The sequence below is a fragment of the Diuraphis noxia genome, unplaced genomic scaffold (genome assembly GCF_037042655.1).
Source record: "Diuraphis noxia isolate RWA-SAM2 unplaced genomic scaffold, SU_Dnox_SAM2 contig0006, whole genome shotgun sequence".
In the NCBI taxonomy this organism is placed as follows: Eukaryota; Metazoa; Arthropoda; class Insecta; order Hemiptera; family Aphididae; genus Diuraphis; species Diuraphis noxia.
Genome location: NW_028301716.1, coordinates 1,222,016 through 1,243,257, shown reverse-complemented (window position 1 = coordinate 1,243,257; position 21,242 = coordinate 1,222,016). Strand labels below are relative to the sequence as shown.

Below are 21,242 nucleotides of genomic sequence, written 5' to 3'. Positions count from 1 at the left end.
ATATTCCAGGTAAACGTGACGAGAATGTCGTGGTCGCCATTGGTGAATTTCGCCTCGTCTGTAATTATAGCTGGTTGTCATCTATTTGTAGGCCGTCATATTTATGCGGCACACGTGTCGTAGCCGTCGGCAGTCGTGTTCCAGATTATCGGTGTCGGTGGATACATGGACATGACTATGATTTAATATAGTTACATGGGCTAGAGTCTTATCGTAAACTAAAAATTAAAGTAAGCCATGGTAGACTATGACCCACCCCCAGTGGCGTGGCGAACTTCATTAAGTTATCAGGCACAGTTATATTGCCAAACCCACCACCCACTCCACCCATCACAAACAACATTAAACATTTTTTTTAAGATAGCATATATTTATTCATTTAAATAATAATTCTTTTTTTAACACATCAGATGATCTTTGAGAACATCCACCACCGCTTAAACTGAGACACGTGCCTCAAATATAGTCCTTCGTCATGCCACTGCTCACCTCCCTTTCCTCTTAACCCTTTATAACCCACAGCGACATTAGAGTCGAGAGCATTGAGCAGTGTTTCCTCTTACGATTATATGTCGATGTCAAATGGGATCGCGAGTTAAATTTTTCAATTATATAAACACAATAATAAAATATTGTTATAATTTTTATTCCATATATTTTATAATGAATTTCACTTTTTTCCACCTATAGTTACCTGTAGAAATTTTCGTGTTTATAATAATATTATATATAGGTATAGGTACAGTATAACAGTTGTAGTGACAACATTTTCCAGTCTTTAAAAAAACAACAATAAACCATTTCGAGTTTCGGGTTACCATTTCACGTGCATATAAGAGCATACAACGTTAAACCACGCGGATTGACTGAACAAGAAAACTATCTAGTCGGCACAAAACATAATGTTATGTCAGTTGCAACCTTGCACAAATCCACGCGACCTCCTAATTTTAATGACATGCCAAAAACGACGAATTTTACCTACCTGATATAATATTTTAGTACATCTACCAATGTATGAGTATATAATATTATAATAGAAGTGGGTACCTATACATGAATAGGTGTGCGTATACAATGGACACGTATTTTTTCTTCGTATTTTATGATTTTAAAATTTCCGATTACTACATAATAAATAATAACAATAAAATATTATAGAAATATTGTTAAAATCGAACACTTTGTAATATTTTATGCGGCTAGGTATAGGTATTATAATGTTAAAGAACTGTACGCTTATCAACGCGCATTATAATGTGATCTGACCTTGTTGAAAAAATGTTGTATTCGATTCTATTATTATTATGTTATAAATTTTAATTAATATTTATAAAGTTTTAAATTTTTTCGTGTCATTTTAGGTATAGGTATCTACGTCATATCAGCCATACATAAAATTATTTAAATGCACAAAAATACTTCAAGCGGCTTATGCATAAAATGTTGACTTAGGATTGAACCACTAGATTATAATTTAATATTATATGGTAGTAACGCTTTATTTTTTTATCGGAGACAAGAACACAAATTTAATACTATTTTTCGATAAAAAATAAAAAAATCTTTGGCACCCAATACTCACGTCTATCGTTACGTCCGACAAACTATCCAATCCAAACATAGCCAAATAGTAAACCTAGCTACCTCAAAATTTGATAAGAGCTAATGTCTGCTGTTGGAGAATTATTGATATAGGATTATTATGTCACAAAATATTTTATATCCATATAAATTGGTATAGGTACATATTATATCAAATATTTTTTCCTATAATTTTCTAAAATAAAAAATAATTTTAATTTGTAATATTTCAAAAATGAATATCTACATTCTTCATGTTATAATATTTGAAGGTAAATAGTTAAGGCTCTAATAAAAAAAAAAAAGCTCAGAGAAAAACGGAACGTATTTACGTTTCTTTCTTTTTTTTTTCGAGAAAAATAATCAGGATTGGAAAATGGATGTGATTGCTTAAATATTATGTGTGCACTACTATTAAGTATCAGTTATATTATACATATAGCAGCGTGTGTACTCATTCCCTAAGCTTATTTCATATTTACAGTTCATGATTTCATACCGTGATGACTATTTGGTGTAGTTATTTTCAACTAGGTATGTTAAGCAGTCGTTCACTCGACCCTTATATAATATTAGTAATATTATTATCGTTTGTTTTATTTTTAATCTCGTATTGTAATGTGTTACACACACACTTTATCACAAACGAGGTACTGCTCGATATACATATATTATAGGTACTTCAAACGAGTATGGCTTCATACGTCATATACCTAGTGTTGTATAATACGTTTGAAAATATTAATCACAGCGATAACAATGTGTCGTTAAATTCGATTTTTGGATACGGTCCAGAATCACAAAAATTATAGTGAAATAATTGAATGTTCATAAAACGTTTTATTTTTGTTAACACGATCTGCACGTACACAGAAGTATAAATAAGTATATAAATAGAGGTGCACGCACAGAGTGATTCACTAAACATGATGCTCAGCCCCATTTTTTCAATTCTAGTGAATTTATTTGAATTAACCTCCTACTTAAGATATTTTCAAACACTTAGATTTTTTTTCACCGTTTTAAGAACGGTACAAAGAAGAAGTATGTGTTTGTACTAAGAATGTACAAACACATTTTGTACTTTAAATGATAAAGCAGATGATTTTCTTGAATGTGTTGATGTCTTTAAATAGAAATTCGAAAAAATAATCATTAAATTATTTAACTTTAATTACCAATAATCAATAGATTCATGATTGTCGGTTAGATTATTCAAAAATTATACCATAAATTAATATTTCAACGTTTTATATTTTGGAAAAGTTGTCTTAGTATAAGACTTCATGTTGTATATTAATTAATATTGCATCCGTTTTATATTTTTGTAGCCATTTTTAACAACTCTTATTCTTACTGCATACCTACATTTTAATAATTCAAAAACCAGTTGTTCGAATCTTAGTTTAGATAGGTATGTAAACGTTTTTTTTTTTAAATCATCTACTTCATAATTTACAGTAAAAAGGAAGGTTTGTATTTGGAAAAAAAATGTAGGTATGTATAGAATGTAAAGTACTCCTTAATGCGGTGATATATTAAGTAGGTATTTGAAAATACGGTCCTAAAGTTTATTTAGAAATTTCAAAAACAGAATTTGAATACATTTATTAATAAGCCCGAAAATAAATATAATCATGTTAGTTGAATCGCCTTAAATAATATTCAGTTATTCCTTTACAGTAACATTCCACTGATATTTAGACCATCGTTGCTATTTATTTTTATAATAGGATTTTATGCTGATGGTTTCTTTTATATAATATGTAGTGTATATGATATCCAATATTTTTATGTACAAGTCCAGATAAAAGTAACGAAAAACCATTACAATAGTAATTAAAACATACCTATAATACTATTATTTATTATATAAATCATATTTAAAATTGAATTTATTTTTTTTTTTAATTTGATAAATAAAACGGACAACAATCCCTGCAATAATACTTTATGTTTTTGTGAAATGTAACTAACAAGACAAATAATTATAATTTAGGATAATATAGACAATTTAAGTATAATATAATTCAATAAATTTAATTGATTAAAACTCACTAATATAAGTAGTGTGATTGTCGTTACTGAAACGCATAATTTTGGGGTCAATCGGTTGGTTTACATCGTAGTTAGTAGGTACTCTGCAAAGGAACAACCTAATTATAACAATTATATTATTATCAAACAGGTTGATAAAGAATTATGAATTCTTTTGTTGAAACCTTTAAAATGATTTAATTTCGACGTTGCGTTTATTACCTATATAATATAATTATGAATATTGACGTGGTATCGTGTTATTGTTACCAGATCGTTAATAGTTTGGTGAAATCGCATGCCCTAATACAAGGCCAATGTATAGATTGCCCATAGCTCATACAAAAAAATCATTTGATGGTATCACATAGGTCATGGCGATGGTGTCGCGAAATTTTTACTGTTTTCTTTTCTATCTCAAACTAAAAATTTTATCGACGACGACGATAATCGTCGGATAAACGAAAATTCAATGTTTTCGAGGACGCGTAGAACAGCAGTGTCCACACTACACGTCCATCTGGTTTATTATACTCATAAATTATAATATTTTATTATTACCAATTATTTTTATTTTCCACCATTACTGTCACTGCTTCATGTTTTACTTTTCCACTGTGACTTTGATTTTTTCCCCCTTTCAATCTATTGTCTAAAATATACACACAATTATATTATATTATAATATATATATACCTACGCTTTATCAGTAGGTCGAAAATCGTTTTACAAAGAGACTTTTTTTTTACATTAAGTCCATCTAAATTGCACATAGGTATATGTAGAGTACCGGGTGATCCATTTAATATAAAACGCATTCATTATTTAAAAATTTTTTTCAAAATTTTTTTTACATAGTTAAAATTTAAGTCGTTAAAACTCAATTTTTCTCAAACAATATACTTTTCACTGTATTTGATCAAGGTAATATTTTAATGAATTTTTGATTTTAGAGTTAAAAACTTATTAAAAATATAATTTTCTTTCAAAAATTTTCCCGTGTAAAGACTTAGAATTATTCAATGAAATATTTCCAAAAATGCTAATGTTTTCTGAAATAATGATAGTGTCTTCTTGTAATGGTTTACTTCATACAATATTATTATCAATTTTAGTTAATTATGCAGTGATATAATAATAATAATAATAATAATAATAATAAGAAGAAGAAGAAGAAGAAGAAGAAGAAGAAGAAGAAGTAGGGACACATGACATATAATGGCGTCCTTCTAGTGCGATCTTGGGAGGTTTATAACACTTATTATTATAGGTAGTCACGGTTGAGTATAATTGGCTTGGGAACGCATATACATATATTGGACAACTGATCGAGAGTTTCAAATTTTTCCTCACCTGTACACACACACACATACACACACACACACACACATGCGCTCGAAAATTGTGTCCGCAGCCAGCGAACGGCAACCCTTCTAATAATATTTAAGATTAGATCATCGTTTATTTCTGGTAGCCAACTCGTGAGTCGTGATGACTAATGTAATATTTCAACATTCAACACATATTTCAATGATAAATCGCGTTCCATCGCACAGCTACAACCAGTACAGCTGCAGCCAATACCGAATAAGCTTGCCGATGATATATAGGTATGCATATACCTACCCCGAGTACAATATCATTTAAACGAACTTTGAAAATACATGAAAATACACCTGTAAAAGTCACGTAAACTAGTTACATTAATCGCAATTAGCATCATATAGACATATTACAATAATTTTATTATACAGGGTGATTCTTTTAAGTGGATACACTAATTATCTCGAAAAGTATTTACTTTTTTCAAAATATTTTTTTACATGGTTTCAAGTTGTTAAAAACCAACGTTTTTATTAAAGAATTATATTTTTAAATATTTTTTATTCTTATCATTATTTAAGTTTTTACTTTTTTGACAACATAGAGTTTTAATTTTATATTCCAAAGCAGAATATTTTTCTAAGTATTTTGATTCATAAAAATCGAATTTAGGACGACTGGACGAGTAATTTATGAGTTATATGTATTTAAAGTTTAGACAAGCGGAGTAGTGGAAAAATATTTTGTGGGGTAACCCCGTACTACTCCACTCTGCCAATCTAAACTTTAAATATTTATAACTCAAAAACTACTAGCCCTAAATTCGATTTTTATGAATCAAAATACTTAGAAAAATATTCTGCTTTGGAATATGAAATTAAAACTCTATGTTGTCATTCAAAAAAGTAAAAAACTTAAAAAATGATAAGGATAAAAAATATTTAAAAATATAATTCTTTAATAAAAACGTTGGTTTTTTAACAACTTGAAACCATGTAAAAAAATATTTTGAAAAAAGTAAATACTTTTCGAGATAATTAGTGTACCTACTTAAAAGAATCACCCTGTATATATGTCAGTTTAAAATGTTACCTATTAGTTCTTTTCCGGATTTTCGGAGGCCCCAAGGCCGTGTTATTATATTTGTAATTTTTTAAAATATTAAATATAATTCATATGAGTATTAAATTAAAGAGTTTCCTAGTTTTTATTGAAGCAAATATTTGTATCGTCTAAATTTAAAAATATCAATGTTATATTCTCAGAGTCTTGACGTTTTCTTATAATAAATATTATTTTCATAGAAAGAATTGAAAGGATTATTAGAAATTTTTTGTTATGCACAATATTCAATAACAAATAAATAATAATTAATATATAAATAATGAATGCAGGCATATTGAAAAATTATATGATATGAATTATTTGATGAACATTTTTTGAGTTAATTAAAAATAAGACTTTATAAATCTTCTCGATTGTAAAATAGTAGAAAAGATGTCCACTTCTTAATTAGTATAAAAAAATATGAAGAATTTGAAAATATAGCATTTAAATTTTAAGTATATTTTTATGATTACTGATTAGCTTAGTCACCTTGTACCTATACAACTAATATATTATCATCAAGTACGCTTTTTTTGTCAGACGTTTCTAACATATCGATGTGGTAATAAATTGACGACGACGACGATATTTGATTCAACTTTGACACCGACTGCACGTTATCATAATCGTAGAAATATTATTAGCTATACTTTGATGACCACGAAGGTAATTATTTATTGTGTGTACACACAATTGGTTGTTTTATTATTATGGTCGTTGATCGATAAGTCAAACAAAAAATCAAATACAAAAGCGGCATGCCGCTGCGCCACAAGCCTTATTTCAACCATCAAAACGTTTTTTGTTGTTCTTATAATACATTAATTATATAATAATATAATAGCCCAATTTAAAATATTAATAAACCTACATTAGTAGCGATTATTAAACTCGTTTACTCATTGGACTCAAACAGCTCAGTCCGTATTTACACGACATATTATCCTATCACGTAGAAAAAATTCATCAATTGAACTTACTTCAACTGCTGTACTCAGTATTACACTGGTTAATGTGTATTTTTAAGGTCATATATTTCAATATTTTTAGTCTATTGTGATTGTGTAGTTTCCTACTTGGGCCTTTTTACTTAACTATGCAAGTTTTAAATGGCTCGAAAAGCTCAGTCATGAATAAAAATAAATTAAATATAATTTTATAAAAGAATAAACACTTTTGAAGTGATTCTAACCAATTTAAAATAACATTCAAAAAACATAATAATAATTTGAAGCGCATATATTGTTTATAGAGTATTAAAAAAACTATTATTATTTTTACCAAACATTTGAATTACTCAATTTATTATTTTACTCAAAGAACCTTAACCCGAATATAAATTGAGATCGGAATCGTTAACGTCACTGCAATATTGCAACAATGACCCAGCTGTCTTTCAATAAAAGTTAGTCCTCGGACCACCGTTCTAGGACTAAATTTTCGGTCGGTCAACTGTACCTCGCTATATTGATAATATTAGGTCTTAACTGTAAAATACTATCTTAGACAAATCTTAATACAACGAGTCCATAAATTCTTAATAATAAGCATAGGTACCTACATATAATTTAAATTTTCAATGGCACATCTTAGAACGGGCTGCCCACCTTGGTTACACGCTAAAACTACTCTAGTAGTCATAATGCACCACGTTCACGTAATAAAAAAAAAACAATAATAATTTCTATACTCAGTATTCATGCCCGTGATTGTTAACTTTTATATAACATGATAAATTATTATATTTTATTGACTAATCACGGTTACTCTATGGTTGTTCAATGATACCATGTCAGCGAACAGTTCTTATCCAAGCACATTTCTTTCGATTGATATACTATTGACGTCAGTCGTCGTGGAATGTATATGGGTCTGCAGAAATAATAATAATAATAATAATAATAATGTGCAAATTCGGTACATATATTATATTAAATGATGACTCGATCTGAAATAAATGTTATTTAACTCTAACAATACGAATTATAACGACAAAAGTTCTAAATATCACGTTTTACGTGAAACACGCGTGGATTTAAAACACAATTTATTGTGATTATTACATTGCTTATAAGTTATAACTATTATAGAGCCCGGAACTTGATGACCTGAAAATGTCTATAATTTTATCGTAGGTATATTCTATTTTATGAATTAATGGCATAAAAACTAATATAATTTAGGTGAAATGAGTTTTATGAAAAATTTTAGAGATAAGGAAACTTGGCTATTACCCATACCTACCTACTCTAAAGGGAAAACCAGAAAAACGATTGGGTCATTCTGAACGTATCTGCCATATTAATTTAAGCTAGGTAAATTATAATTTGTATCTAAAAAAAATATAACAACATTGCAATCTATTCTCATTCTCATTATAGAAATGTATAGAATATCAAAAGCATAAAATTCCATACAAATGCAAAACAAAAATCGCTTCTATATTCCATGAACTTCTATGAGCCTATTAGATATCAGAGAAAAAAAATTTACTTAGCCATTTTTAAAATATGCCGAAAAGTTCCAGTTCTAATTAATAACTTAAAATATACATCTACGACCAAAAATGAATATATTTGTTAATAATTTAATACATTTTATAATTTAAAGACAGTACCTAACTTATATGCCCCTACCCGAGTAATAACTTAACTATACTATCTATAAAGTGATAATGCCCAACGGTTACTGATTCGACGTGGTTGACGAGCATAGGTTTGGTTATGATTAGATTTAACACATCGCGCAAAATTATTACACGGAGAATTGTGTGGCATATCAAAACATAAGGCACTATATAGACAAACATAAATGACGCGAATCTTACGAATGATTTCCGTCCGGGATGAAATAAATAATTTAATAATAATAAAACCTAAACGAGTCGTCTGATATTATTATACCGCTACTTCGTTGGGGGATATAGTTTCTGGTTTGGAAATAATATAAAACGAGACGATGGCAAAGACGAAGAAGAAGAAAACGAAGAACACGGAGTTAAGTAGATAAAAAAAATGAAAAACCTGTTATCTGTATCGCGCGCGTTCATACCCCAGGGCAATTTTTATATCCTCGCCGTCGAGAGCGGTCAGACGAGAATTATCTCATTTAAAACATCTAGACGCTCTTACCAACTATATTGATTTATAAGGTACCTTTAAACGGAAATACTATTTTATTTTTATTATTTGTCGTAACCACATGTTTGATGAAAATATTTATACCGACAAGACAACATTAATAATATTATACTATACCTAATATATTATATTAAGCAATCATATTAGTATATTATTAATTTATAAATGGTTTTGTGCTTTGTTTTTTTTTGAATTTCTTATATTATAATATTACACTCGATAAACAAGCCAAAAGAATAAAACCTTTTCTTTTAACGATAAAGTAATGACTAATAAGTAAAGTCTGTATAATATTTATCAAATGGTCTTAAACTATTCGACGTATAAAAAATACGATAAACTGCGTTCAAATAATTGGTAATTGTAATACGACGTTAGGATGTATTTTTGAGTGTATTTTATAGACTTTATTACTGGTAGACACAAAAGAAATTAATGTTGCAATTAATACATTCTATTCGCTTGGGAGAGTGATTTTAGGGTTTTAACGAATTATTCCGCATTTTATTATAATTATGGGCCGGAATTATATTATTTTGCATATTTTTTTGTGGCTATGCAGTCAGGCGGGGGTTCGAAATCTTTACAAATCATGAAACCGTTTAATTAATGGCAAAAGTTTTTTTAGCATATTTGAGAATATTTCGTACAATAAAGAATATATCTATTAATTTTCCTGTAACTTCAGTTGACGTCGAACGTTCATTTAGCAAGTATAAAAACATATTAAAAGACCGTGGTACAAATATGACACCAAAACACATGGGGCATAATATAGTTTTCAACTGTTCTCAAAAATGTTCATAATTAAAAATACCTTATTGTTATTAATATAATTTAATCAATTTTTTTTTTTTGACACGTATTATTTTGCTTATTTTTCGCATATTATTTTTTATCATAATATACTTATTTATATCATTTTTTTTGTATTATTTTGCATATAATTGAATATTTTTATTTCAAGAGAATATATTAATGAAAAAGCATATTTTTCGCATATTTTATTATGATTTTTAAAGAATATTTTCAAATTTTTTAGAGAATGTTAGCATCTTATTTTGGCTAGGTATTTTAAAAGAATATAATTCCGCCCCCTAATTATAATTAATGATTTCAGGTTTTAGTAAAAATATTTTTTAATGTTTATGTACCACATTGTTGGAACAACTCAGTTATCGAGTAAATAATAATACGTATAGTGACTTTAGTGTTTGAACATTTCAAACTATTAATTATATGATTTATGATAACAATTAAAAATTGTATGTAAAATAAAAAGAAAAAATGTCTGCTACGTGATTTCAATATATTAGAATTTAGAATCTTTTATTATTAATGATATGTATTATTATAGAGGTACCAACGGCGCTTTAACATAAATAGTATCTTAATTATTATAATAAACTCTTCTTTTTAATACAGCCTTGAACCATTCTATGATCCCTTGATCTAACCTAACCTAACCTAACAGGCAATAGTTGTAAATATTTCGTCGATTCGTAAACTGCATATATACATATATATATATATATATACAGGGTGATTCTTTTATCAAACAACACTCATTATTTCAAAAACTATTGATTTTTTTCAAATTTTTTTTTTTTCAAAAACCTAACCTAACCATCTTGTTCTAGAACTATATATTTTTTAAATATATTCACCCTTATATTTATCAGGTTAACCATTATCAACTTTTGATTTTCAAATGACAACCTATACTTAAAATTTCATAAACTAAAAAGGCTATTTTTTTCAATGAATTTTCACGTTTAAATTTTCATTTTTCGTTAATCCGTTTACAAGATATAGCCTCCCAAAGTTGGGTGGTTTTGGGTGGTGTTTGTGTGTTATAGGTGTATGTTAGGTGGTATTTACACACAAACACCATATAAGTGTTGTTTGATAAAAGAATCACCCTGTATAAATATAGAAAGATACGTTGGTATTTGGCAATTGTAGTTATAACAATGAATTACTACTGAATAAATATCTTTTACTGTTCCAATATAAAGCATTTTATTCATTGAATTATGTCAGGCCTTCTACCGCAATCTTCGACTTTCGGGTTTTTTTGGTTTGTGATACATTATTAGAACATAATTTTAAATATAATAGAGCTTCTATAAAAAAATTATATATTAATATGTTAATTATAATGGTATTTTATCAAGAATCATTTTTTATTCCTGAAGTTTTTAAATTATATATTAAATTATATACATTCTGTTCTAAAAAGAAAAAGTTCAATTATTTTTATATAGACCGTTAGTGTTCTTCCTTTTAGAAATGAAACTTGGCATAAGACAGTTAATTAATTTTAAATATAATTTGTGAACTTTGTATTTAAGTAATAAATTATGAAGTATTATTTACATCATTTTTACCGGCAAAATGCCATTGAAATGTTAAGGTAAAAGTGTTAATATTAATATTGGGTTACGTTTTACGTAACAAAATTTATTATTTTGACTTAATTATTTTGGTATTTCATGCAATATGACTATTATTACAAGATGTTTCTTGGGACTAATTTAAGGTTCAAGTCAAAATTGTTATGAGTATTTTTTTTTTATATATATAATAAATAGGTGACTAAAAGCATGTCAAATATTCGAATATAAGGAGCATTCATGTATAATAATGCATTTTAGAATAATTTTTATCGTTGGATTGAATTTAATATTTATTAAATATAAAAAATAAATAAATTGGTACCTATTATAGTTATATTCAACCCAAAAGTTTCAGTTAATTCCAAAAAATTATGTAAGAATTTAAATACCTATACAATATAGGTTGTAAAATTTTAAAATAATTAGACTAAAAAAAATCAATTTATTTTCTTGACATTTAAAACAATTTGAAAATTGATTTCAGATAATATTACAAGCGATCACATATTAACCAAATCTTGATTTATGTACATTTTTAGGCTTTAGGTACGTAATTTAATATTATAATATTATAGACAATTTTAATATATAATATATTTATTCAACTGCAGTCCATTGCACACAACTCTATAATTAACTGGAAGTCATGAATTTTTATAATGAAAAATAATTGTATGTACTATGCACTTAAATCAGTTAATCAATGCTGTGGTTGACGAAACTGCGTTGTTTAATATTGCCTGATAGCGAAAGTCCACACAATAAGTCACATTAGTCTCAGCCAAAATAAATTATGTTCGCAATAATTACACTACCAAATACTACGATACGACATCAACTATTGCTTATTGATAAGTAGGCAATTTCTCGTTTCAATATTCAAACAAAAATCGAGTTTCGAAAGAAAAATATAATTACATATTTTTGTCGGGAGACTGGTCGACAGTTCTGTAACTTGGTGAAACGCTGTAGGTTAGACCAATATAATATAAATTATAAGTATTAGCTTATGCGCATGAACGTGAATACTATTCTCATAAGATTCTCATAAGTTTGTCTTCATTGAGCTACCTTACAATGTAAGGTCCTTAAATACCTAAAATAAATTTGAATACATATTGTTAGCGAATAATTCAACATTTTAAATATTTACAGAAATTAAACAGAAATTTTAATTTTTTAATATTACTATAATAACAATATGAAAATTAAAAAAAAATACGGTTTAAATCATATTATTCAATATTTATATTACAGTCAACATGTGTATTTTTGAACAAGCGCGTATCCACTAGATGTTCTCTCAAAAAATTCCTAAAAAATTTTCCCAGTCATTTAATCATATCGAAATAAGTACCAACCTAAATATTAATATTTAATACCTACATTATATTGTGTATTAATATAAATACCTATTATAATTGATAAAAAATTATACATTTCAATATGATAAATTGTAAACTATTGTAGATCATATCGTTATCGTTGTTTATATTATTATCAAGACTTTTTTTACGTATAAAATATTAAACCTGATTTTTTTGGTGTGTTTTTTGTCGACTCCTGTGTACGGCGGTTCTGTGTATATACACATTACATGCCGTCATGATATACCACTGCGGTAGTATATTAGTATAATATTATTTGTTACCAACGAGAAATAATACGTTTTTAACACGGGTGTGTGATATTATTTTAGTAAGTACTAAACGATATTAGTAGGCATTAACACGATTATATCACTAATATGACGTCTTATTTTATGAAGTATCATGTAAAATATATGATATTGTAATAAATTATTCTACAGTATTATTGCGTACCGGTAAAACATATTTTTCTTATTGTTTTCAGCGTAGGTAGAGGCGAATAATTTGCCTACGACTGCGTAGCAGCAGCGGTTGTTCCCATAGGCACATAACATTATACACGTAACATATACCTAGTTTTACATTATTTTTGTTTGTTGCTGCACCGCTGCTGCTGCAATGCCATTAGTCACCGGATTCTTTTCGGTGACTATACCGGAACAATAATAATAATATATTATGTACACACACACTGCAGCATGTTTTATATGCACACATATTGTTATTCTGTACCTACCGAGTGCCGAGTACACGTGCGTGGGTCCTAATACCTACCTGTGTATGTATAGTAACTAAGCGTTGTCCGATAATAAATGACCATAATACTATATTGTACCTATGCATAGTTATTACTGTTTGAGGTTCGAAAGCCAAACCCATAGTACGCTTAAAATAATAAATTGTATGTACTAATTTAGGGTTAAAATTTGAATGTCCTTAAATAATATCAAAAATTATTTTTCAGGAATGCATAATATAATATGAGCTAAAAAATCTTAAAAATTCCCCGGAATCGACCGAGGATTTCTTTGGAAAAGAAAAATAATTTTTGAATCTTTTTCATAATATTATACTAGAAATATGATAAAAAATTAATAATGCTCTAAAGCCGTTTAAAATAGTATTAAACATCAACAAGTAACAACCTCAAAAAATGCAAAAAAATATCACTGTTATCACAGTGTTTTACTAGAAACACATGTTTATATTAGAAAGCATCGTGTCAAGTATTTTATACAAAATATATTAATGCACCGAAATCCGAGTCCTAATCGTTTCTACAATAAAGATGATATATACCTATATATAGACTTTTGCAAGTCGTACGAGTAATATATGCACTGTTGTGAAAATGACGGAAATGTTTGTTTTGTTATTGCTTACGTCATTTTCCCGTGGCCACGTGAAACTTTTAAATACCGGACACTTTCCACTTTCGGCGCAGAAATTTATTTGGCCATTCGAAGGTGTTTGCAGTTATTTATAGGTGACCGTTTGTAGATTATTCTTGACAAAAAATGACAGGTATTTAGAGGATGTGTCCATTAGAGGAGCTTTCACTGTATTATACTCGCATACCTATTTGGTGGAATTTTGACGGGATATTGTGGTTCAGAGGTGTCATACGATTGATATAATAAAATAAAAGGAAATGAGATTTCGCATCAATTATACTAAATGTACTTACCTATAATTTGCACAACCAAGAGATACATTTAAGATACATATTATGTAATCTACACCTAAAAAAAATTAGTAAAAAACATGTTACACGCATTGAATTTAAATTATGAGAACTTACCTCGTATATTTATCGTGTTCACATCCGTTGTAAGACATATAACGTGAATAAGTAAATTTGGTTGTTTTTGATAAAATTAAAAATTGGACTATTAAATATATGCATATTTTATTATTAACTGAAATATTACTAATTTATAAAAAAATACATAGATACCTACAATAATAAATTATAAACGTACTTAATATTTATATTTTTCTGGAAAAGTATCTAATGTATCCAATCTAGATTAAAATGAATTTGATTGTTGAATAAAATACATAAGAATAAGTTTTAAAAAATATATTATTAATTATTTTAATACTTAAATTGAAATTTTGATAGGGTAAAAAATAGCGTAAGTTATCAAATTGTATTTTTAGATGTGGCACAAATGATATTTTTTGTTTTTGGGGTGAATTAAACACATATACGACTATACATAAAGTTCCCATCTTATACTTACCTGAATTATTTGATTTACTCGCAAAAAAACTAGCTAAATTAGTATATATTTAGGTATTTGGAATTCGGAATTTGGTTGGTTGTGATTTTTTTTCTACAGATAACTAGAATTTTTTCTATTTATTTTCCGATTTCACTAGAAATTCCAAACCATCAGCCATATTTCACAGTATAACCATAGAATGCAACTGGACCAAAAATAAAGATGCCTTATACGTCGGAGATATTGTGAAGAACCTCTAAATGTACAATGAAAGATATATTTTTTTATCGCCTATCATCAGCCACTGAACATTTAAATTTTGGTCATATTTTAAATCCATTGTTGTGAAGTTTACATATTATGAAATAAGATTCTTAAAACTTAACCTAAGTATAACATCGTTGAACCTGCTGCTGCTGTTATTATGATAAAATTGAATGTCCAAACGAACGGGTTCATATTATTTCTGGAAAAGTAAAAATTATAATATAATAATTTTACACAAATATATAATATTATTCCTAAACCTATGATGTAACAACACTACATTGAACCTCGATCATCCGAAAACCTGTTGCACCTTTTATTTTCAACCTTTTACACCAGCTAATTTTATACCGTCTGTAGCTAGCAATAACGTTTCGCGGAATACCTTCGTAAAATACGATACATGAATGTCACGGCGACGATGATTCGGCAGTTAAACAAAGTGTATTATATTCTATACCTATGTTGTGAACGCATAATTACATTTTTTTTTTATGATTTCTGGTACATATTATTATGCTTGTTAATATCTTATAGAACTCCTTTAGTAGTTTAGTCTCTTGCGGTAGGTATTTTATCTTGTTTATCTCACAAATGATTTATACCACTCATTTATTACGACGGCTTCAACCCACCGCTTCAGTCTTCTTTTTAGCTGGGTTTCATAGATATCATGCTGAATTCAAATTATTTTCTGTTTTTTTGTCCAGTAATTTTCCAGTATAGTATTATATATATATATATATAGCTAACTCAAAGTCTGAATCGTCGCAAACAAAATTGTATTCTTCTGTTTAAGTAAAAGTTTTCAATTATTATATCAATAAAGCAAAACTTCAGATGAACTGCACTGCAATTTCAAGCTCTCAAACTTGTATACAGTTTGCTCATACTAGGCGCACTCGTTATTATATATATATAGGTATAAATCGCGATCTTTATACAACACTGAGTAGACTCTAATTATTAATAGATTACATTTTTACAATATTTTGTTTTAGAGAAATATGCTTTGAATTTAGAACGACAATATTATAACGCATTAAACCGTTTAAACGAAAATTAAAATACCTACTGTGTGACTAAATGTAAATTTTAATTAAAAATATTATTTTATAAACTGAGATCGGACATCACATTGAGATAAGCTACAGTTTCTAATTTATAAAATCAACATTCTATTTAAGTATACATGTCAAAAGTGGAATGGGTATTATATGTATATAGTTAGCTAAAATAATATATATATACACTGTTTTTGACGCAAGCCACTGCAAATTGTCGGGATGACTGGTGATGTAGTGTAGATATGAATGTCTGACGTACCTATGATTTACTTAATTCGAAAGCGATCTAAATATTGTATAATAATAATTTGACGTTTTAAAAACGACTCCAAGCTCATTTAAATTTCAATAGTACGCTTATTTCTAAAATAAAATCGACCGTTTTACTATTTCAGTGAACGCCATGATATTTCATTAGTGGCCCAAATTCTATAATTATTAAATAATATATGCAGAAGAATGTTTTTTTGCTGTAATTTATCTGCAGCATTAACCTGTATGCATTAAGATTGAATAATATACAGAACAAAAAAGATTTAACTAGAGATATACCTTATGATACATACTTATATACCTAAAAACAGTTTAAAAAAAATAACTAGTAAAACTCACTTAAAATTAACTAATAGTTATATCGTTACACTATCTAACTACTATTTTTCTACTTTTGTGTATCAAAAATATGTTAATTATTAGTTATTAAATGTCGGGTAACTTTCAAATCAGCTGATAATTGACTCAAATTAGTGTTTATTTTAAAGGGGTGTCGTGAGATCATTAATTTTATTTTCGATTTTTTTTTTAGTGTCGCGACACTAAACAGTTTAAGAAATGATGAATTATAATTTATAATATGCTGCTGATATGTAAAAACAGACACATTATCACGAAGATCAGTTTAAATATTAATCTGATTCACTACAGATATGGTTTATTTACCGATAAATTTTTGTGACTTTATATTTTTTAGGTTTTTTAATGACTAATTACATAGATAACATTATTATATTCTGTTCGTCTAGATTTAAACTTTAAAATTCCGATGACATTGGCACTTCACTCATCCAATTTTCTGACGTTCAAATCCTTTACTAAAAAAAAAAAATCAAAGCTTTCATAGTTGTGTCCTCATGCTTAGGTGCTAAAAACTTGGAAAACTAAAAAATTGGTTGTCGTCGAATAAATGTCATCGATTGTGAAAAATTGTTATAACGTATGAATGGATATTACTATTATAATTTTATACAATTATTATATTATATATATATTATATATATTAATGTACTTCAGACATTATTCCAACCTCCAATAATATTGAATTATTTATTTTTCCGAAATCGCGATTTTTACAATCTGCGCAGTTTACTTGGATAAAGAGTGTAGCGCATTATTTGCGTCTGCAACAGGTGTTAGATAAACAGATCACCCTGTAGGTCTGGTAGGTACTTATATGATAATATTATTGTAATACGAAAAACGCGTATGGTTTTGTTGTTTTACATAATAAATTTATAATATACTTTAACGTGCGTAATATGTATGTATATGCATGGCTATCGTACGTGGTAGAAAAATTACGAGATACCTATAGGTACACGCACAGACAATCGCACGTTACGCTTTATGCTCCAGATACCAGAGCATCGAATTCTCTACCATACACGCGGTTCCTATATATTATATTATACATAGTTGTTTTAATTTTTTTAACCCACACTGGATCGTCATCGAACCGATTATGATGTCATGCCACTGTTGCCTTTGTTTCATCAGTACTTATATGTTTTTAAACAATTATTATTATATAGGTACCTATTAATACTATAACATCACAGATTAAATCCATCGTTTGTTTAAAATATTAGTCTTAATATTCAGTCATATCAAACAATTCAAAATATCAAATAGATATTAAAATATTAGTTTTTTTTAACAGCTAGAGAATTTTTTTAGACTTCCTCGATACATTATATAACAATACGAAATCAACGCTACAGTTAGGTTTTGTACTTTTAGTGTAAACATAGGATTGGTATACAATTCAAATGGAAAACAAACTTAGGATGATTGCATATAAATTGTAATAAATAGATTGTTTTTATGAAGTTGATCAATTATATGATTAATGAGTTACGAGCCATGATATTTTGTAGAATTGTGTAATATCGTATTAAAAAACATCAGCTAATAACGATATTTTAGTAATAGCTGTACCCACGTGGTTGCTAGCACTTAAAATAAAAAATACAAATTGTATATATAGCTGCTTTTTTAAAGTCAGTATATTGGACTTTGTGCATTTGATTTAAAGTTTATTTTTTGTTTCCATACCTACTATAAAATAGGTATATATATAGTATAATATACGTATGTTGAAATTATTTTTTATAGCCCTCAATCATTTTAATTTGATAATTTCTTAAAATTTTAAATAATATATTATTTTATCACTGTTGATATTGTGTAACGTTCTATCAACAACAATAATAATACCTAATATTGCGTATAAAAATCATAATTACAGGCATATGTATTGTAACGTATTAATATTAAGTCCTTAGTCCATCAAAGAGAATTACTTTCGGTATTGCATTATTGTCATGTTTTATAATTAAAAACGAATATTGTTTATCATTGTCTGCGCAATTAATTATTACACGATACCAAGTGTGATCGGTATACTAAGGAATTATCCAGAATTTTGTTTGTATATGTCATATTATACACAAAATGTTAATATATAGAAAAAAACATAATATTTTACTATTATTATTATTATTATTACGATTGCCGTTAAATATGTTTTACGGTATTAAACCATGATTATGTGTTTGGCATATCTTATTTTTTTACTATGCATTTATTGCTACATTAAAAACGAAATGACGTTTAACATAGTTTCGTGCACATTTTTTACACCATATATTATTACCTATTTTTTGTATCTTTAACAATAACCGTAAAGTAATTTAATTTAAATTTTAATAACGTTACCTATATTATTATGCACAAACAGTCTTAAAAGGGAAATTTAAATTCACCAAAGATGTAACTAACATCGTATACATACTATATAATGTATTCTTTATATTATTATTAACTATAATACACAGTATACAGTGATTTATTAGACGATTATTTTTAATCTCATTAAGTTATTAAGTATGGGTATCGAGAGTTAAAATTTTCGTAAAAAAAAAAAATCGTTGCAGGTAGAAATTTTGTATTATTATTATTATTTATTTGTTTTCATTTAAAATAGAAATGTATACATACATGTAAATTATTACAATACTTATACTTAATTATTTAATGTAATTGGCATTATATATAAATGATTGTCTCCGTAAGCTAGGCTTGTTGTGGAGACAAGGTTCTTAAAAATATCTCGTACATTTACTAAATAATTAAATTAACACATTATAAGTTGATCATAGTTGATTAAGTTAAAATAAGCTATCATAAATATAAATTTTTAAATATTTTAGAATTACATAATAAATATAACAATTTGACTGCAATACAGATATAAAAAAATTATCTATGTTAGTAATTTAATTTTTTCATTTACCATTTTCTTATAAAATCTAAAGATTCTAAACAAACCAACGTCAATATTTAATTCCATAGCCATCTTAATTCCAGCATTCAAGGGGTTTCTTTTATTAAGAATAAAAAGAATAAAATGTATTAAGATACAGACGTTTAAGTGTTTCTTCGCTTATGTCATATTATTATTTTCTTAATTATGACGCTCAGATCGCGATCGGAGTATTAATTTTTTTGAATCGGTGACATTAAATTTATTAAATAATAAAAATTGCATTTGTTTGAAAAATTTTGGACACAATGTTTGAATTAATCACAAAAAATTAAGAACAATAATATTGACAATAATACTACATTCATTGAAATTTCGATTTTAAAACCCACCCGTACTTAGTTATGACAAGTCCTCTAGAATTTTTCACCTGGAAATCTTCACATTTTTGAAACACTAAGCAATTGACAATTGCTACCAATTTTCAATTACACGATTGTTAATGAATTTTAAATTAGCATGAAGTGATTGGTACATTAAATTAATATTACAGTAAACGTTTTAAACTTGGATGTTTTTAAAATAAATGCTATTTTACGTACAAATGATATTAATAATATAAATTATAAGTTTTTTGAAAAAATACTTAATATTAAAAAAATAAATATTATTTCAAATAATGAAACAATTTATTTTAGTCTTATAATATTTTTATTTTTAATTATTTTACAGATTCTTCCGATATTGTTGATTGTAAATTGAAATTGATTTTGGGATTAATATGGACGTTAATTTTACATTACTCTATATCAATGCCAATGTGGGATGGTGAATTTGGTGGGGAGCAAGCACCAAACGAAAAAGGAGCCACACCGAAACAAAGGTAATATACAGTTTAAAATAATTAATAAATAACATAATATTATTATCATAGATTTGAAAAAATATATCTGCGTTAAAAAAATCTATGTTTTCTTCAACACGCCATTCTTATTATTGTTGATCAAAGTTTAATGGCATGTATCAAGGTATTGATAAAATTAATTATTAATTGCTCTATTTTTGTGGTTTTAACTTATAAAATAATACACTTTTATTGGGAAAATAGAAACAGAAATGTAGGTACAAACATTTCGGTGTTGTACAATTATTAAGAACGTTTTACATTTTTAGCAACAC

General features: G+C 27.2%; 1 protein-coding gene across 5 annotated transcripts in view; it reads left to right on the top strand.

Moving 5' to 3' along the window:
- The window catches only part of LOC149054468 (filamin-A-like), a 121,068-nt gene that overhangs the window by 32,556 nt on the left and 67,270 nt on the right, over nucleotides 1-21,242 (top strand). For all 5 annotated transcript variants that reach the window (XM_089229988.1, XM_089229990.1, XM_089229987.1 and 2 more), the window contains one exon: nucleotides 20,796-20,946. In XM_089229988.1, the coding sequence (XP_089086114.1) occupies nucleotides 20,796-20,946 (151 nt within the window). The remainder of the gene's footprint in view (nucleotides 1-20,795; nucleotides 20,947-21,242) is intronic.